Source organism: Clarias gariepinus, chromosome 24, assembly GCF_024256425.1.
Source record: "Clarias gariepinus isolate MV-2021 ecotype Netherlands chromosome 24, CGAR_prim_01v2, whole genome shotgun sequence".
NCBI classification, from domain to species: Eukaryota; Metazoa; Chordata; class Actinopteri; order Siluriformes; family Clariidae; genus Clarias; species Clarias gariepinus.
The window spans coordinates 13,588,528-13,608,576 of record NC_071123.1 but is presented as its reverse complement, the minus strand read 5'-3'; the positions used below and the strand labels follow the sequence as shown (position 1 = coordinate 13,608,576).

At 37.6% G+C, this 20,049-nt stretch overlaps 1 protein-coding gene across 4 annotated transcripts in view; it reads right to left on the bottom strand.

The window, feature by feature from the left end:
* Window positions 1-15,544: 15,544 nt before the first annotated feature.
* The window catches only part of arhgef28a (Rho guanine nucleotide exchange factor (GEF) 28a), a 92,395-nt gene continuing 87,890 nt past the window's right edge, over window positions 15,545-20,049 (bottom strand). For all 4 annotated transcript variants that reach the window (XM_053485677.1, XM_053485680.1, XM_053485679.1 and 1 more), the window contains one exon: window positions 15,545-17,364. In XM_053485677.1, the coding sequence (XP_053341652.1) occupies window positions 17,213-17,364 (152 nt within the window). In that variant the 3' untranslated portion in view covers window positions 15,545-17,212. The remainder of the gene's footprint in view (window positions 17,365-20,049) is intronic.

Below are 20,049 nucleotides of genomic sequence, written 5' to 3'. Positions count from 1 at the left end.
AAAATACAATTATTATGTGCAATTTCTCCAATCTACAGAAACAAATCATTCAAGAAGCATAGTGAAAGCCACAATTTTATTGATGTTAACCTGTAGTTTCCATATTCCCAAGCCTTTGTTTGTGCAGTACAAAACTACAAGAAATCATAGGGATTGTTATCCAATCAGCCATCATCAGTATCACAACTGCTGGCAATCTAAGGACTATCCATTGAAAACAGTGAGCATGTGATGGGTATACACCCCAGACAGGGCACTTTTGTGGCATGTAGTATACCTCCTTATTTAGAACAACTCACAGAAGTCCTTGAGAGACTGTTTAATAAATGTATTCTTATATTCGATCACTAGGTCACAAACTAAGAGTACTACTATCCTCAACAAGGTATGTCTTTAGTGATTGTTCATTCCACCTCCTGATTGCTGGAACAGAGAAGAGCGTTAATGCTTGCCTTCCTTGTATCTTGAGATAAGATGGGTTCAGTCAAGCAGTGATAGTAGACAGAAGTGCTTCAGGTACTTACAGTATGTAGGTTGTTTTTGGTACTATATTTTAGTTACATGTTGGAGTTTAAATATTATGCAGACAGCTATAGCAAGCTAGTGGAAAGGTCAAAGTAATGGCATGAGATGGTAGAATTTAGGAATGTTGAAAACAAGTTGTGCAGCTACATTCTGATAAGTTGCAGTAGTCCAATCTCGAACAAGGGACTAAACAAGTAACTAATGAAAATAGAAATTGGTCATTTCTTTTGATGTTCAAAAGGAGAGAATGGCAGGAGTAGCTAAGTTTAGCAGCATGAGAGGAAAAACACAGTTGACTGTCCATGGTAAACCCAAGGTTGCAGGTGGTGACAGAAAGCAAGATCTGAGACCAGGGAAGATCATAAGCTCCTGAAGTGATAAGCTGCCATCCATGAGATGTCTACCAAAATGAGGTGGGGGGGGGGGGGATGCATAGGCTAGCAGTAGTGAAAACCCATAGGAGACTATGATGCCGTTTCATGAATTCCAACACTCAAAAGGATGGAAGAAAATATTGTCTATTGACAAGCAAGCCAAAGGTGATGGTGGCAAGAAAAAACTCCCTGAGATGGCAATAGGAAGAAACCTTGAGAGAAACCCTTCATTATTTGTGTGATAGCGGATAGCAGGGATTGATCTGCAGTCATATTGTGTGTTAGGAAGTTAGTTTTTAAAACATCTTTAGATGCACCTGAACACATTATCAGTGATGTAACCAGGGGTCCTCGGGCGTTTCGGGTCTTTCAACATGTCTTTCAAGACACATAGTCTAGGCAGACATATAACAGATGTTGGAGGCTCAGATAGACTGTAGGAAACTCTAGTTTTGAACTATTAAAGGACTGGAGTCACAAGTCCTCAGAGAACAGCTGTCTGCATCAGCCAAGGCCAGGACTGTCTTCATGGTAAAGTGGAACAGTTACCAGTCACCACACGCATCCCAAACAGACAACAAGGCCAGACTAGTTAGGATCTTGAAAGGTTTTCTGTAAGAGTAAAATGATGCTTGTTAGTAGTTGCTGATGTGTGACGGATCCAGACTGGTTTTCTTCCATTACTCTTGCTGTCTAAAATACAGTTATTATGGAGTCATTGATGATAGTAGAAATGAAGTGGAGATGGTCTTTTGAAATGGTCTAGAGCACTGGATCCATTGGGCAGGCGGTAGGATTGCAGGACAAAATGACTTGCAGAATCTCTTCTGTTGATACATGAGGGGAAAAAAGAATAAGCAAAAGATACGGTGCTCCTGTATGAGATATGTTAAAATTTATGTTGAAGACAACAGGCAAGGACAACAAACAGGAAGGATGATGGAGGAGAAGCTGAAAGCTTAGAAAGTAATGAAAATATTTCAAAGAGCTTACAAAGATCTTGTAAAGTACCCTTTAGCTTTTCATCATAGAATTATTACAAAGAAAAGTATTCAGGGTCTGAAAAGGAATGATATCGTGCAGGAAGTTATTAAGGAATAAGAAAAAGATGTTGGACAAGAGTGATGATGAAGGATACCAAGTGATGATCAGTACATAAAGAGGTGCAACAAATCACCAGATCCACGTAATTTCCTTACTTTCTTCAGCTGTTGAATATCAGGCAAAAATGTTCAAGAAGTTCAAGAAGACAAGAAGACTGGAGCTTGTCAGAGGGGAAATTAATGTCTTCAGAAAAAGGGAAAGGGATGGTCTAGGCTGTCAATTTCCTTAAGAAAATATTCTAGGGATGAAGTAAGACTGTAGATGACAACCATGAGAAGGTTAATCGGTAGAGTTGCCATCTTTGTCTTAGACAAAAATCTTGACAGGTTGAATCTAGAATCCTGACTGGTGGGCAAAAAGTCTGACCCTTAGGGACATTTTTTAGGACTATTCACTTTGGTGTCTGACCATCATAGCCTGCACAAACCAGTTCAGCAATTTGTGCTACAGTAAGTCTTCTCTGCGAGTGCACTAGACCTTCTTTTTTCGGCTCCCCTCACACATCAGTGAGCCTTTGGAGCCCATGGCCCCGTCATCGATTCACCATACAGTACTTGCTGCAAAATATATCCATAGTTTAAATGTGACTGGTGGGCATAAACTCTGCTGAACATCTCCTTCCTCTCTCACATTCTGAGTAAAGAACACCAACTATTTTGTCTTATAATGCTAGATAGACACACACACATGCACACACAAACACACACACACAGTCTAAGCAAAGCAATTACAGTGAAGAAAGTCTTGTTAAAAAGTTCTCTCTTGAGAGTGTGTGGGTTGTTAATGACCACGGCTGGCTGGATTGGATAAAAGTTTGACCAAAACACATTTTCTTTCTGTTACTCCCACGTTTTAGCACATACTGTACTGTACTGCTGCCTCACTGGTTAACACACAAGGACCCCCCAACCCTGACAAACTCCCCACCCCAACAAACAGTTGACAGCTGTTTCTAGTCTGCAGTGAACCAGAAACAAGTACACACACACACACACACACACACACACACACACACACACACACACAAATGTGCATTTGTATTTGTCCTTTTTCAAGGTTTTACCCAGGAAACATATCAGTGGTGTTCAGATGCTGTTTGAGGCCAAACAAGATCAAATTACAAAGAAATATGGTGTCTGCTCTGCTGCATCTATGTGTGTGTGTGTGTGCGTGTGTGTGTGTGTGTGTGTGTGTGTGTGTGTGTGTGTGTGTGCGTTTCTGTAACCAATATTTTATCACAGGAGAAAAAAAATGACAGCCATAACACATCACTACCTATATTTGTTTTTTTCCTTATCACTGTCAAGCTAAATTTACACAAATCAACACTGACTCCATGGCAGAGTTTTATATGCACTACACACCCCTGCATAATTATTGGCACTATTTATGACACCAAAAAAAGTAAATCAAATGCAATTAGTGAGAGTTTTAAGACATATAGTTACACATATACTATAACTGTTATATTATTATTATTATTATTATTATTATTATTATTATTATTATTATACTATAATTGCCTGTACAGATTTTTCTTTCTATTACATTTTTTTGGGGGTGCTACAGTACTTCTTTTTATAACACAAGCTGACATTTGAAGACATTCCGTTTTATGACATGAGGTACGAGTCTAGAGTGATTTCAAAGCTTAAAAGCACTCTCACACACACACACACACACACACACACACACATACACACACACACAATTACACTTAAGACCTTTAATCAAGCAAGTGTAGAACTCTCCTCTCTCTTAATTTAGGTTTAGCCTTATTACAGGAGTGAACTCATAATTACACGAATGCAGGAATTATTGTGCTTACAATATGTGAGTTGTGCGTAAGATGTGTGTGTGTATCTGCATTAGTGTACAAAACAGTGCTACACAAACCTGTATCATGCTGTGTTGAATTTTACACAGCAGAATGACCCACTAAGGTGTTTTTCCTCTGTAATGATTTGAAGAGCTTATTAAAATGGGTGAAGGCTGGCAAAGTGTTTTCTGAATCACCTGAATTAGGGACACTAATAACCAGACTAATGTTACAATTAAAAATCTAGTATTTTACAACCTGACTGAAACACTACTTAATTTCACAGAGAGGTTTAGTTATATGCACATCATCCCTGTGAACAGTTGTGTCATTAAGCAAACAGTTCAATAGGTCACTTAAAGGGCAAATCATGATATTACAGATAAATTTTGAATAATTAAATGTAATAAATTATAGAATGATTATTTGCTTATTTTTGTGCTTCCCTAATTATGTTTGTGAAGCATTATGGTGTCAGGTTGTGCTTGTGTGTATCTGTCCATCCATTTGTTTGTGCATATGAGATTTTATTGTTATATAATATTGCTCAGTCTAGACCAACTATTAACTATATTGTGCATCTTTATTAAGCATTTAAGTGATCTTCATTCATACATTTTTTTTGGACAGTTCCTAACTCAATTCCAGTAATTTGATATCTCCTTATTTGTTTTTCGTGCCTGATATTCCAATAAATTGACCTTTCTAAAGGTAATTCTTTTTTTTTTTTTGTCATCTATGTCTTACTTAAATCTTTAAATTTTTTTGGAATAAAAAAAAAATGTGTACTGTTGTGCAGGGCAGTGTTGCTTAAAGAGCTTTTGAAATTACAGAAAATCCCTTTTAAATCACTATAATGCACTCATTTGTGTCTATTTTTCGTAATTCTTCAGGCCTTTTTTTTCTTCCACTCACTTTTATTTAATAGCTTCAGTTTTGAACTCAGCCATGTAATTTTTTGTATGCCTCAAGAAAAAAAGCATCAACACAAAATACATATTGTCATCACGTGCCACTACTGCACAAAAAAACTCTTGCCTTTAGTCAAATCTAAATTAGTAAAGCTTACTTTACAGTATGTGTACAGAATCGTGTGTTTGAACATTTACACTGCGGTAACTAAAAGACTGCTCTATTCTGTGGAGTAAATATGAGCAAGAAACCGTTGGCACATAACTAAGGGAAGATGAGTGGAATAGAAGGATTTGTAGAAAATGAAAGAGGATGTGAGGAATAAGTACGTGTTTGCATGTAATTACAAAGAGGCCCTTGCATGCATCAAAGAGCACTAATGTGTGCATGTAATTACAATGTGTTCTGTAACTTGGAATACACCTCCTCCTTTGCAGTACAGGAATGCACAGTGTAGTATGTACTGTACTGTATACGTTTGAAGTAAATGTAATAAAATTACAAATGTCCCCTTAAGGATTGCTTTTTATATACACTACTCACAATAAGTTAGGGATATTTTGAGACACTTAGTTGATGTCATACATACAGTGTTAAACATTTTTGGGATAGGAAGGGAATTGTATTGGGGTGATGGACACATCATTTTGTGTTTTCCATGTAATGGTCTCATTGTGTACAGGTGTGCGTTATACTGGGGCCAATCCCAAAAGACAACCTTTTTCAATGTGGCATCAATTTCAACATTCTGTGGGTCTAAAAAGCTGGTATTGTCAGTAAGTCATTCCAAGTTCATCATTTAAACAGCCATGAACACACAACGTCACTTAACGGACGAGCAGCGCCACCTGGCCATGGTGCGCCTTCGGGTCGGTGGCAGGCAGTCAGATGTTGCATGTGAATTTGGTGTGTCTCAGAGTGTCATCAGCAGACTTGCATGAAGACACAGAACTACTGACAGAGTCCATGACAGACCCAGGAGTGGAGCCCCATGAGTGACAGACTGCAACGATGACCAGTACCTAAGAACCTATGCACTCAGACATCCTTATGCAACTACCACACAGCTGCAGGCCCGTTCAGGAGATGCGATAGTACCCTATGCGAGTGGGTTGAATGTTTTGGCTTGAATGCCAGACGACCGTTGCAGGTGACTCCACTGACGCCAAGACATCGCCGTGAACATTTGCAGTGGGCACAAGACCATGTGACCTGGACAATGCAGCAGTGGTCTACTATCCTGTGCGCAGAAATGATTTTTCGTCAGTGTTGCTGGAGAAGGCAAGGTGAGCGATACACTGAGGTCTACATGGTCCCCAGGGTTTGGTTTGGTGAAGGAGATGCAACAGTCTGGGCAGGCATCACTAGTCAGCGCAAAACAGAAATCTGGTTATTGTACATGGCTCAGTCACTGCACATTTATGGGCAGGTTTGGTCTTCAGGACAGGAATGTAGAAGGACAGATGGTGGTGGACTTTGCAAAGAGGATGGAAATGGCAGTATTAAATACTTTCCTTCAGAAGAGGCAGGAACATAGGGTGACATATAAGAGTGGAGGCAGAAGCACTTGGGTAGACTACATCTTGTGTCGGCGTTGTAATCTGAAAGAGATCAGTGACTGCAAAGTGTTGGTAGGGTAGAGTGTAGCCAGACAACACAGAATAGTGGTGTGTAAAATAATCCGGGTGGTGAGGAAGGTGAAGGGAACAAAGACAGAGCAGAGGACGGAAGTGGTGGAAGCTGAGAAAGGAACAATGTTGTGTAGTGTTCAGGGAGGAGTTGAGGCAGGCTATGGGTGGTCAGGAGGTTCTTTCAGTTGACAGGATAACTACAACCAATGTGATCTTGGTGTATCATCAGGTAAGGGGAAAGTGGACAAGGAGACTTGGTGGTGGAACGAGGAAGTCCAGAAGTGTATACAGGGAAAGAGGCTAGCGAAGAAGAAGTGGGACACTGAGAGGACTGAAGAGAGTAGACAGAAGTACAGGGAGATGCAGAGTAAGGTGAAGGTAGAGGTGGCAAAGGCCAAACAAAGAGCATATGAGGACTTGTATGCTAGGCTAGACAGTAAGGAGGGAGAGGGGGATCTGTACAGGTTGGCAAGGCAGAGAGATAGAGATGGGAAGGATGAGCAGCAGGTTAGAGTGAATAAAGATAGAGATGGAAATGTACTGACAGATGCCAGGAGGGTGATGGGAAGATGGAAGGAGTACTTTGAAAAGTTGATGAATGAGGAAAATGAAAGAGAACAAAGAGTAGAAGAGGTGACTGTTGTGGAACAGGAAGTAGCAAATATTAGTAAAAGTGAGGTGAGAAGGGCGTTGAAGAGGATGAAGAGTGGAAAGGCTGTTGGTCCTGATGACATACCTGTGGAGATATGGAAGTGCTTAGGAGAGGTGGCAGTAGAGTTTGTAACTAGTTTGTTTAACAAGATCTTGGAGAGTGAGAGGATTCCAGAGGAATGGAGGAGAACTGTATTGGTTCTGATTTTAAAGAACAAGGAAGATGTGCAAAGCTGTGGCAATTACAGACGCATAAAGCTAATGAGCCAGACAATGAAGCTGTGGGAAAGAGTAGTGGAAGCTAGGTTAAGGGCAGAGGTGAGCATTTGTGAGCAGCAATATGGTTTTCATGCCTTTTTGTTTGCTTTGGTGATGGACAGGTTGACAGATGAGGTTAGACAGGAGTCTCCATGGACTATGATGTTTGCAGATGACATTGTGCTTTGTAGTGAGAGCAGAAAAACAGGTGGAGGAAAATTTGAAGAGGTGGAGGTATGCTCTGAAAAGCAGAGGAATGAAGGTTAGCCGCAGCAAGACAGAATACATGTGTGTGAATGAGAGGAACCCAAGAGGAACGGTGAGGATACAGGGAGCAGAGGTAAAGAAGGTGCAGGACTTTAAGTACTTAGGGTCAATGGTCCAGAGCAATGGAGAGTGTGGAAAGGAGGTGAAGAGACGGGTACAGGCAGGTTGGAATGGGTGAAGAAAAGTGTCAGGTGTATTGTGCGATAAAAGAGTATCAGCAAGAACGAAAGGAAAAGTGTACAGGACAGTGGTGAGACCAGCAATGCTCTACAGCTTAGAGACAGTGGTGCTGAAGAAAAGACAGGAGGTAGAGTTGGAGGTAGCAGAGCTGAAGATGTTGAGGTTCTCTTTGGGAGTGACAAGGATGGATAGGATCAAGAATGAGTTCATCAGAGGGACAACCCATGTTAGATGTTTTGGAGATAAAGTCAAAGAGGCCAGATTGAGGTGGTTTGGTCATGTTCAGAGGAGAGATTGTGAATATATCGGTAGAAGGATGCTGAGGTTGGAACTGCCAGGCAGGAGGTCTAGAGGAAGACCAAAGAGGAGATTTATGGATGCAGTGAGAGAGGACATGAAGTTAGTTGGTGTGAGAGAAGAGGATGCCATGTTGTGTGTTGAATATGTGTGTGACCTGTTGAATGTGCTCCGGTTCATGCTTGGGCTGAAGTGTGTGGGTCTCAGGTGAATGTGCTGCTCATGCTGTACTGTGCTGTGTAAAATAAAGTACTTCCAGCTATTGCATTGGGCAGCAAATAAAGCTCACTCGTCTCTCCAACATCCTTCCAGGCGGTAAAAAGCTACAATATGATAGGTTAACACAAAGTGGCGCATAATTGTCATAAAGTGGAAGGTAAATGATAGATGTTTTCAAAAACTTTTTTTACAAATAAAAATCTAAATAAAAGTGTGCCATACGTTTGTATTCAGCTCCCTTTACGCTGATACACCTAACTAAAACTCAGTGAAACCAACTTCTACAGGCTTGCTTGATTCAATTTTAACACACGTCAGATAGACATTACTGACACAAACTCTGTTTCAGACTACATTTTCAACTTTGTACAGTTTCCACTGGAGCTTGCACAGAAGCCGCAACACAGTGAGCCCTTTATCTCAACTGGAAGACTCTGGCACAGGGACTGTAAACAGAAACAAGAAAAATGTGGAGGGCTATGGGCTAAGCTAAGGCTAAACCCACATCGACCAGTGGTTCCAAGTATTTTTCTCGCCAGTGTGAGGCCCCTGGCAAATAAGCTGGATGAGCTCAAGATCTGGACATACATGCAAAGACTGATTATGGACTGCAATATTATGGTTTTCTAAAAAAACTTGGCTTAACAACAGCATCCCAAACAGCATGGTGGAGCTAGAGGAGCACACCATTTTCAGAGCTTTTAGAGAACCATCATGCACAAGTAAAAACAGAGGTGGAGGCTTATGCATTTATGTCAACAATAATGTATAATGATGCATTGTCTCTATAACTGTTGCTTTCACTGCTCTTTAATATTGGATTATTATGTGCAAGCTTTGTGAATCTACATGTGGGGTTGTGATAGCAGTGTACGTACCCCTTTAAGAGAGGTTAGTACAACCATGAATGAACTGCTGCTATTAGCAATTTGCAGACAGTGAGCTCAAGACATGGAATTTATCATTACTGGGTGTTTAAATGACTGTCAAACCATCTCCTGCCTCACTAATGGACACAAAACCTGTATCATGTTGTATGTGCATGTTGCATGTGTCAGAGTCACACCTCTTACCAATCTTTGAAAGTCTGACCATTTTTTATTGTTTTTGCTGCTCAAATACTCTCCAGGCAGCACATGTGTGAAACCATGTGTGAAACTCTGGCTGAATGGAGCTGACGCTACTCTCTAGCAGCAGTTTTCACGTACAGACTAAAGTGAATTTGAAGCTCAGGCAACGACTGACTCTGAAACTACATCAACACCTACCCAAACATGAATGTGGATGACCATACAAAAAAAACATCTAAATGTTTCCCAATCAGAAGTCCTGGGTGAACTAGGAGATCTGCCTTTTGCTCTAAGCATGCAACACGACATTTAGGTCTGGAAATTGGGGGCCTACAGTGATCACCCATGATTGCATACCTGTTTATGCTTCCAACAGCATTATTAAGTTTGCAGATGATCATAGTCGTACGCCTAAACATTCCAGGCAGCACATGGAGAGGCAACTATTAGACAGCCTACAGGGAGGTGATCCAGGACCTAATACAAGGTGTGAGGACAACCTGGAACTCAACACCAAGATAATGATAGATGTCATCTATCTTGGGTGAAAACATCCCAATGAATCTTTAGGATTTACATAAAATGCTGGAGGTCCTACAGGTGCCCTATACAAACAGACTAAAAATTACCTTTTTTTTCCCTGAAGCTGTTAGCAGACTGAAGAGCTGATCATGGCATAATGTATTACCCACCACTTTAATCACTATTCATCTTTGAAAAATATTTGTGTCATTGCACCACTGTATAGTCCACCCATATTTTTTTCGTAAATTTCTTTGTACATATTTTTATATAGACACCATATACTGTACAGTATGCACTGTATATGCTGGTTTAGAAGGTTAATCTTCTTGATGTCTTCTCCACTGCACACTGATTGCATACAGTAAATGTAATGTAAATTACCATATACTGTAGTACTAGTTAAATGTTTGGGTACCTTCTAATTCAATGTTTTTTTTTTCTACATTCTAGAACTACTAGATATTTTAAACTGTGAAATAACACATATAGAATTATGAAATTAATTTAAACAACAACAATATAGCAATCATTATTTTAGGACATGAACATCAGTTATTCTGGAATACAGTAGTTCTTGTAAGAATGGTATTGTCAAGTGCATTTGCAAAACCCATTAAGCACCATGATGAAACTGGCTCTAATGAAGACCTTCTCATGAAACCAAAACATTTTGAATTATCAGCCTCAGGAATTACCAATTAACAGCATCTCGGATTAGAGCCGTTATGAAGGCTTTACAGAGCATACAGTAAGTAGCAGACACATCTCAATATCAACTGTTCAGAGGATATTACTGCATATTTTGGATGCCTTCAGCATTGTTTTACAATGTAGAAAAAATTAAATCAGAAATAATTAGAAAAGGTATTGAAACTTTTGACTGGTAGTGTTGTTGTTGGTCTTTCGGCTGTTCCCATTAAGGGGTCGACACAGCAGACCATCTAATCCGCACAACTTGGCACAGGTTTTTTCCCATCAGATGCACCTACTGTTCTGATGCAACCATCCCATTTTAACTGGGCTTGGGTCTGTGTCAAAATCCGACAAAGAACAAAAAGTTCTGACCATAGCCACTTCCAGGATGGCAGCAACAGATGGAACAAGTGGAAGGGTATCCAAGCCATCACCAACAACAGCACACTTCTAGGACACTAACTTCCAGGTTGACCGAACAATTTCTATGCTCTGTTTGAGGGACAAAGAGATGTGGTGATGAAGGAGACTATGAGACTATGAGGTGCTTTGAGAGGCTCGTAAAAAAAAAAAAATCATCAGGGTCTGCCCCATCTGGACCATCTGTAGTTTACATATACAGTGGAACCTCGGATTACGAGCTTAATTCGTTCAGGAAGTGGGCTCGTATTCCAAAAACACTCGTAAACCAAATTTTATTTTCCCATAGGAAATAATGGAAACTTAAAATATTCGTTTTACAGCCCAAAAAAATAAATACATAAATATAATTAATACAAAATATAAAGTAAAAATAAAACAAATTAACCTGTACTTTACCTTAAAATTTTTTAAAATTAAACCCCGACAGATAAGGGTTTTCGTTTGTGCATGCAGAGTGTATGTGTGTAAAATGTGCGCGCGCGCACACACACACACACACACACACACATTAACGGATAGACCGTTTTTAAAACTTTTTAACAATTAGCAAGGAACATTTCTAGTCACACTCACGTGAGCGCATACTAACAGGATCACTGCTGTAAGTAAAACAACAACAACAAAAAACAAATTAAACAGCTCCTCACCTTTGAAAACAATCGCGACAGAGATTAAACACACAAACTCTTCTCTGTCGCGACTGTTTTCAAAGGTGAGGAGCTGTTTAATTTTTGTTGTTGTTGTTGTTTTACTTTACAGTAGTAATCCCGTTAGTATGCACTAGTGCACTATGCACGAGTGTGACTAGCGATGTTCCTTGCTAATTTTTAAACGGTTTTAAAAACGGTCTCTCCGTTAATGTGTGTGTGTGTGTGTGTGTGCGCGCGCACACGCACATCTCACACACACACACACACACAGCGCGTGTGTGTATTCACCCAGCAGGAGAGACGATTACTTACAATTCTGCTGCAAGAGAGAGAAAAAACGTTGGCTCACTTGTGATTACGTAACGCTCGTTGTTAAAACAAGAAGCGCATGCGTGAAACATGATACTTGGTGCTCGTTAACTAAGACAATGCTCGTTTTTCAAGTAAAAATTTATTAAAAATTGTTGCTCGTCTTGCAAAACACTCGTAAACCACGTTACTCGTAATCCGAGGGTCCACTGTAGTTGTAACCATTTATCACTGATGATGCCATTGCCATTACCCTCCATCTGGCACTCACCCACCTGGACAAAAAGGACATCTACATCAATCCTTCTTAGATTACTGGAAAGCTGAGCCTTTCTCTGCGATGAGATCCTGCACTTTCTGACCTGAGGATCTGAGTCGATATGGATCAGGAACAGCATTTCCAGGACCTCACACTGAGCACATGGTTCTGGGGTCCAAGTGCTTAATTAGCTGCTGCTAATTAATGACCAAAAGCCTGTCAATGACATGACACAAGGTCACATCACAAAAAGAATGGCAATTAAGCATAATAAAGAGATGGTTATTGACATGAGATCTCTGAATGAGACCACTCAAACATAGACAGCTCCTCAGTGGAGATCATTAGGAGTGCCAAATACCATGGTGTTCACCTGGCAAAGAACCTCGTGTGATATTCAGCTTCAAAGCAAGCAAATCATTTTACTTAATAACACTGACATATTTCAGAATTGGGAACATGCTTATAGATGAATTGGCAACCACGTTGCATGCTGCACACCAAGGTGACTTTTTTTTTTAAGCTGCGCAATGTACTGTATATTGCAATGTTCTTTTGCACTTTATTCTAAATAGAACTGGGTACTTGTTGGTTCTGTGCCTCCGGTTTAATTTTAGTAGTTATACAGTCTTGGAGTGTTTGCTCACATGCTTTATGTGGCCCTGTGCTTTTTCCATTTCTGTGGAAAACTGGTGCTGAGAGAACATTGTTTTGTTTTAGTGTGGACTGTGGGGAGGCATCACAGTTACAGATAACTTTTGGAAAAAAAAATAAAAATAAAAAAACATTTAATAACATAATGAATGTAGCCATAAAACAAGAAATTTCCACTTATTACTATTTAGAGATGAGCAATGGCTTTTTCAGAATTTGCAGACTTTGTCCCGAATTTAATTATTTCATAATCCACAAGACCCAAATGCTGTGTAATGTGTACATTTAATCCTCAGTAGGACTCAATCAAAATATGAATGAGGTGATTTATTTAATCAAGAAATTTGATTTTTAATTTTAAAATTTAAATGAAGAAAAGAACTGATATTATTTCAGATTACTAAGTTTTTTTATTTAAAATGTGCCCCTAATCATAATATATGCTCATTACCATGAAACTGCACATTTTTATTATTATTTTTGTTTAGTATAATATTCACAATTCTACCTTGAGGCAGACCGCTCAAAAGCTAGAGAATGGAAGGAATTCCAAAGAATTTAAGAATTAAGGGAAACTGGTAAATTTTCAGATTGCATGGTAGAGGCTTATTTTACGTAACTAGAGAAAGTGTCAAACTGCTGCTTCCAGGAGAGCAGATATGTAAAGATTTATTTAATACAGTAGCAGAGGTAACTGTAAATAAAAGACTTATCTTGCTAGTTAGGAGGAGTGACATAAAATGCTGTTATTGAAAATGCACTTTCTAACCAATCAGGATGTAGAATTTACTAGGGCTTTAGTGATGGATTCTAGCGTGTGCCAGAATGTCAGTGTCATTAGGGCACAAATGTATGCAGTCATCTAGTGTCGCATTGCCCCTTGCTTACTCTAACCTTCAGAGGTCACTAAATCACAAGAGAGCACATTTACTGGGGCTGTAAATGATGCTTTTAGTTATTCACTATAAGAAAATGATGGGATCTTTTTCTGTTTTTATTCCAAAGCGCACTATAAGTCTTTGCAACACTCTAGTTTTGATTTATATTACCGACTACCACTATAATCAACTTTTTATTATTCAGATTATATATCCATACCTCATGGACTGCTAAACATGTAGTTTTTAGAAAAATAGTCTAGGGTGTATTTTAACTATGCAGTAGTGTTAATATGTGCACACCATCAGCAGAGCAATCCTCGTTTCTGCAGCAGTCAGGAGCAGAGAGAAGACCCTTTTAAAATATATATATATAATAATTAAATTAACAAAACACTTATTATAATTTAATTACTGATTGACCCCACTGGGTGAAAGTCCCACACTAAACCCAGTAGAAAAAATGTGCAACTAAACAAGACAAGAATTTAAAGCAGATGTAATAATACATTAGTGTTATTGTGTGTAAAAGTAAACCAATGTGATCTTTAACTGTGTGCAAATTTATGAGAGCTGCATAACTCTCACTAATAGATTGAACTACAAAAAGACAACCTAAATAAGAAGATATTTAAATTCAAGTTGGACTTAAAACAATTTTTTAAAATAAACAAAAATCAGGACTGAATACACACATACAGTACCAGAAAAACCCCCAAGTAGCATGTTTATCAGAGGTCATAAAATGGTCTTGTTTGATTGAGAAAAGAAGTAAAATATGGTCAAAAACAATGCTGTGCAAGAAACGATCTTCACCTAGAAACATGCGTAAAAATCCCAAATGTGTACAAACACCAGGTTTAATTAGCACAATGATAAACTGTAATGCAATTTTTCAAAGACAGTACCTTTGTATCTTACAATAATGACTTCTCTGTTGACACTACTGGTTGTTTCTATGGCAACAGTGAAGTGAGGAATGGAAAGGGAAGAAAAATAACTATTTTATACCTTTGGAAACACATAAAATGTTATGCTTTGCAAACTTGTATTACCACCTACAAAAAAATGTATTTTATTTAAAATGCATTTTTTCCCTCCACACGATTTACTGAAGTTATACAAGTTAATCCTGGATACGTCTTTATATTTAAAATCATGAGTCTCTGTGCTTCAGTATGATTTTTCTGCCAACAGACCGAACTCAATTTCCAGTTTAACCATAAAACTGGCAAAAGGTCAAAACCAGCCAGAATCATCTTTATTTAACAATTTTGAAATTTCTAAACATCACTATTTCTGTAGCAGACTGTGATAATGTATATAATAATGTGTGATAAATTACAAAGAGTAATTTGTACAGAAAATTGTACAAAAAAAGTCCATATGTACATCATATTAAGGTCATACTACACAGAATACATAAACACAATAAATTAAATTTACAAAATCAAATCAAATAGGGCATATGCATGGACAATTTACAGAATCTGTTACACATTTTACTGAAATTTAGTAAAACAATTTATAGACCTTAATGTTACAAACCGCCACTGTGTTGAAAGTGTTCAGGTTACATTATTCATTTTAAACATAAGATGTTTTGTAATTTTATGGCAAAAAAATACCTTCAAGTTTAATAGAGGTTGACAAACATAACATTGTTAAGAGAGTATTTCCTATGGAGTAGGGCGGTTTTTGTGCTGCAAATACAAAGCTAGCACACAAAGAATTTATATATATATATATATATATATATATATATATATATATATATATATATATATATTTTATTTTTTTTTTTTTTTTTTACAAACATACAGTAAAAAAAAAAAAACAAGGTGCTTTTCCCAGTGCATTTGTTTTTAGGTGCATTAATATTTTAGAAATCAATTTAAGCAAATCCAAAAAGATTTAAGCAAATAAATCTACAGGGGGGAAAAGTGAATTATGGAGCTTTATGGTTTGTCATGTAACCATGTACCACAGTACTACATTTGTTAAAAGCCATTTTAATCCCAACATATTATGAATTAATGCTGAATTTGTTGGTCTCAGTTACCCCTAAAACTTCCACTCAAAGTACTTGAGCTCTGAGCATTACCCAGAGATTTGTTCCATTACAACTGGATGTAAATGTCTTGGATTTGTTACATGATTACAGCATTACAGAATATTAGATATATGGGCGTGGAGGCTGAATCTCAAATCATACTATTATATTATGAAATCTAGTAACTGTCACAAAGCGTGGCTACATTACATGTCAATACATCAAATTATTCACAGAACAATTTTCTTTTATTTAGAATATTGACATAGGTTTCTGAGAAACAGGACTAGAATGCTTTTATACAGCAGGACTTCATATCCACAAGTTAATAAAGAGTGTCTAGTTCTAAAATAGGCAGCTTTGGTAAGTAAGCCTCGGCTAGTACAGAATGAGTGGGGGGTGTGGGTGGGTGTGTGTGTGTGTGTGTGTGTGTGTGTGTGTGTGTGTGTGTGTGTGTGTGTGTGTGTGTGTGTGTAAGAGAGAGATAAGCAAGTTGAGTAGTCAAAACCGAGTAGGCGATAGGACACTTATATCTCTGTCTCACACACACGCACACACGCACACACACACGCACACACGCAACACGCACACACACCACAGGGGGACAAAGTCTGGGAAATTTCGAATTATGAGTTATGATTTTTAATGGTTTAAAACTCCAAATTGTTATTCATTCATTTTAAAGCATTTAGCAAATACCAGGACATATTTAAAGGTCAGAGAAAACAAATCTGAAAATTATGAGAATGAGAGTCTTAGGCCTGACAATAACAGTATGCTGTTGAGTACGAGTTAGCACTCTCCATAATCATGTGAATCTGGAATAATCTGACAGTTCTAAAAGTGCCATTAGTACTGAAACATTAGAAGATCCACCGTCTTCCTTCCATCTAACATTATAATCTCTTGTCTCGATTCTCCTGTTTGTAAGACATGCTGATGTGGCATCTTCACCTTTTATCAAAATAAACTAAGAATATTTTGTGTGAAATAAAATTTAAACAGTTATGTGTATCGACTCTATCCCTGGCAGTCTGGAGTTGCCTATTGGTCATGGGGCAGTGAAACAGGTTTGAAATGGTCCATCTCTAAACTGGACCGGAACAAAAAATGTCAATGTGAGAAGATTTTTAGGAAAAATATGATTCTTATGTTGCTAAACATAATGAACGGTGAAAGGGGTTTTGTTACAGCTCGTCCAAAGAAAAACTAAGCAAGTTTGAAACATTGTTACGAGTTTCTTATGATTATACACCAAACAGTCCCAACTGCCTTTTGATCTAGAATTAAGTGTGAACACTTTTATGAGTATTGAAATAGTGCAAATGTCAAACAATTGGTAGCTGAAAGGCAGCAACAAAACATGAATCAAAACCATTGTGAGTAACCATCCCTACTTCTGCTCTTTAACGGTTTCTATTGTTTGGGTTAACATAGGTCTGCACACTAAACAAAAAGTATTTAGAGATACACAATTTTCTCCTCTCCATCAGGATCTTGGTTCTCGGTTTCCATGGCAACATAAGCCTGTGGCATCAAGAGGGCTTCACCTTCATGCATCCCTGGCCCCACTGCCCCTGCTGTCCTGGCAGGATGGATTGCTGGACTAACGTCTGTGAAGAACATCAGAAATGTCAAACTGCAGTCTTTAATAATAAAAAAAAAAACAATACTACATTATAATTAAAAATAGCTTTGCATAAGAATAAATGTTCATATGTACTGAAATTATCCATTAAGAAGGTTGATATTCAAAAGCTCAAGAGTTAGTGGTTTTATGCTTATATAGGCAGCTGAAATAAACATTTTAAATACATCAGGCCTAATGAGGGTAAATCACTGTTTTAAATAATAAGATAAACTACCTGGCTAAATTGGCTTCATGAGAGCACAGTGAGTCCTTTCACACTGCCGTATGTGAGCTAATGCAAATGTAATAGTGTCATGCCCTTCCCACCTGCGCTTAAATCTAATATTGTTTAAAATCTAATCACCACATATTTATCTTTGTTTAAGGACTTATTCACTGTACACACACACACATACACACACACACACACACACACACACACACACACACACACATACACACACACATACACACACACATACACACACACATACACACACACATACACACACACATACACACACATACACACACACATACACACACATACATACACACACATACATACACACACATACACACACATACACACACATACACACACATACACACACACTCAAACACTACACCGCATTCGTTTGTAAAGTCTTTTTCTGCAAGAATATAACATATAGCTTCTTCTGGTTTTTCCACCTCTGCCTGTCTGCCCATGTCTGTGTTTTCTTCTCTGGATTACAAAAGATTCCTGTGCTGACGTCTAATTGGTCTACCACTATTTTTCACACAATAGCAAGCGACACAACTAGAAGGTCATAATTGTGGCCTTGACTTCTGAACAAAACTACAGATAAAGTAAAGTATTTAAAGTTAAGCTGGACAAACAAAGCGTTCCAATTGTCATGACAATTGCAGTATCGGAGCAAGGTGGTGTTCCAGCCGTATTCAACAGTGAGACTGCAGAATGCACGTTGTGTTTGAGGCGTGGGAAGAAGTCTCTTTCTTCGATACTGCAATTGTAAAGACAATCCGTAAGCTCATAAGATGTTTCACAATTGTGTACCCAGTCAGTTAATCGCTAAAGATCACTCCTTAATATTAACACATTTGACCTAGTCAGTAAAACCATCTTAAATGTTTTATAAAATACACAAATACAAGGCTATTGGTGAGAGGTCATTCGTCATGGTGCAGCTGCAAAAAAAAAAAAAATAATAATAATAATAATAATAAACCCTCAACAATGAAAAAACCTAGCTACTTATATGTTATGATATTCATTCATTCATTTATTTTAAGACATGATTTTATCACTACTTTTTTTTTTATTTCTTACCTGTACTTTCCTAACAACCCCTATGAAAATAAAAATAATCACATATTTCACATGACCATGTTTTTCACACATGTGACTAAGGTTTTCTAAGTAATATTAAAAATCAGTGTTAACCACATTTGAGAAACATGAGAAGCTGTGTTTCACCAAATGTGAATAATTTGATCATGTAATGAAAATAACAAAAAAAATATGTAAATTATGTGTAAAAAAAAAACTAAACAAAATGAAAAAAAAAACAAAAAACATATAAATCATGTAGGGAGTTCCTAAAGTGATATGAGCAGGAAATGTGTTAAAAAAAAGAAAAAAAGAAATAAAAAGAGAAAACTCGAGAGAATTTTCTTGTGTGTACAGGGTAATAAATTTTGTTGTTGTTGTTTGTTTGTTTTTAAAAACAAATGTCCCTTACAAGTACACACAAAATAACTGTAATTACTGTACTGTATTATTTTTACTCATGTCCTTTTAGAGGCTTCAAAATAATATAACAAGGTTAAAAATATAATATAATTTAACACAACATAATAAAATGAGGTTCAAATATTTTTGTACATATTCCTTCACATGTTACTTTAAATGTTTGATAAGAAAAAAAACAACAACAACATTTATTATTTTTGATCAAGTCACACAAAATGTGAGAAAAGACAAGCTCTTCCCTTTTTTAAAAACCTGATTTTCACTTACAAAATCCTTTCTTTTAAAAAAGGTTATAATAATCTTCCTCTGTCTCAGTGCTCATAGCCCCCCAGGAGTACCTACAGTAACACACCTGCTTTACTTTACACTATTGTGATTTGTGTGAACGTCATATATACAGTATGTGCACCAGAACACAAGATGTGCAAGAGAACACAAAAGTCTTCTTTTACTCTTATCCTCTGAGGAAGTTAAGACACAGTGGAAGTTTTTTTTTTTAGCCTATTAAACTTAAAAAATTGCAAATTGATGTTAATGCTGCCTTACAGCAAAAAACTTTTTAAAGCAGTAGTTAGATGGTGGTAACTTGGCATGTTTATCTATCAACATTATAACATAGCACTAACTACACAAACCCATCCGTAAAGTGGCGGTGACTTGCTCACATTTAAAACAACAGATACTAAAACAGCTCGTTTGGAACAACAGTAAAAATGTAAGTAAGACGGATTTTCAAGCATGCCAGAATGCATGATCTCGGTGGTATTTCAGCTGAAAAATTAACAGACAAACTTTGAAATCCTCCAAGATCTATGTTAACGTTGGTCTACAGTGTGTATTCACTCGAGCAATGTTTTGACAACCTTTTGAAAATTGACAACTTTTTATCCATCCAGAGCTGCATCATTTTTT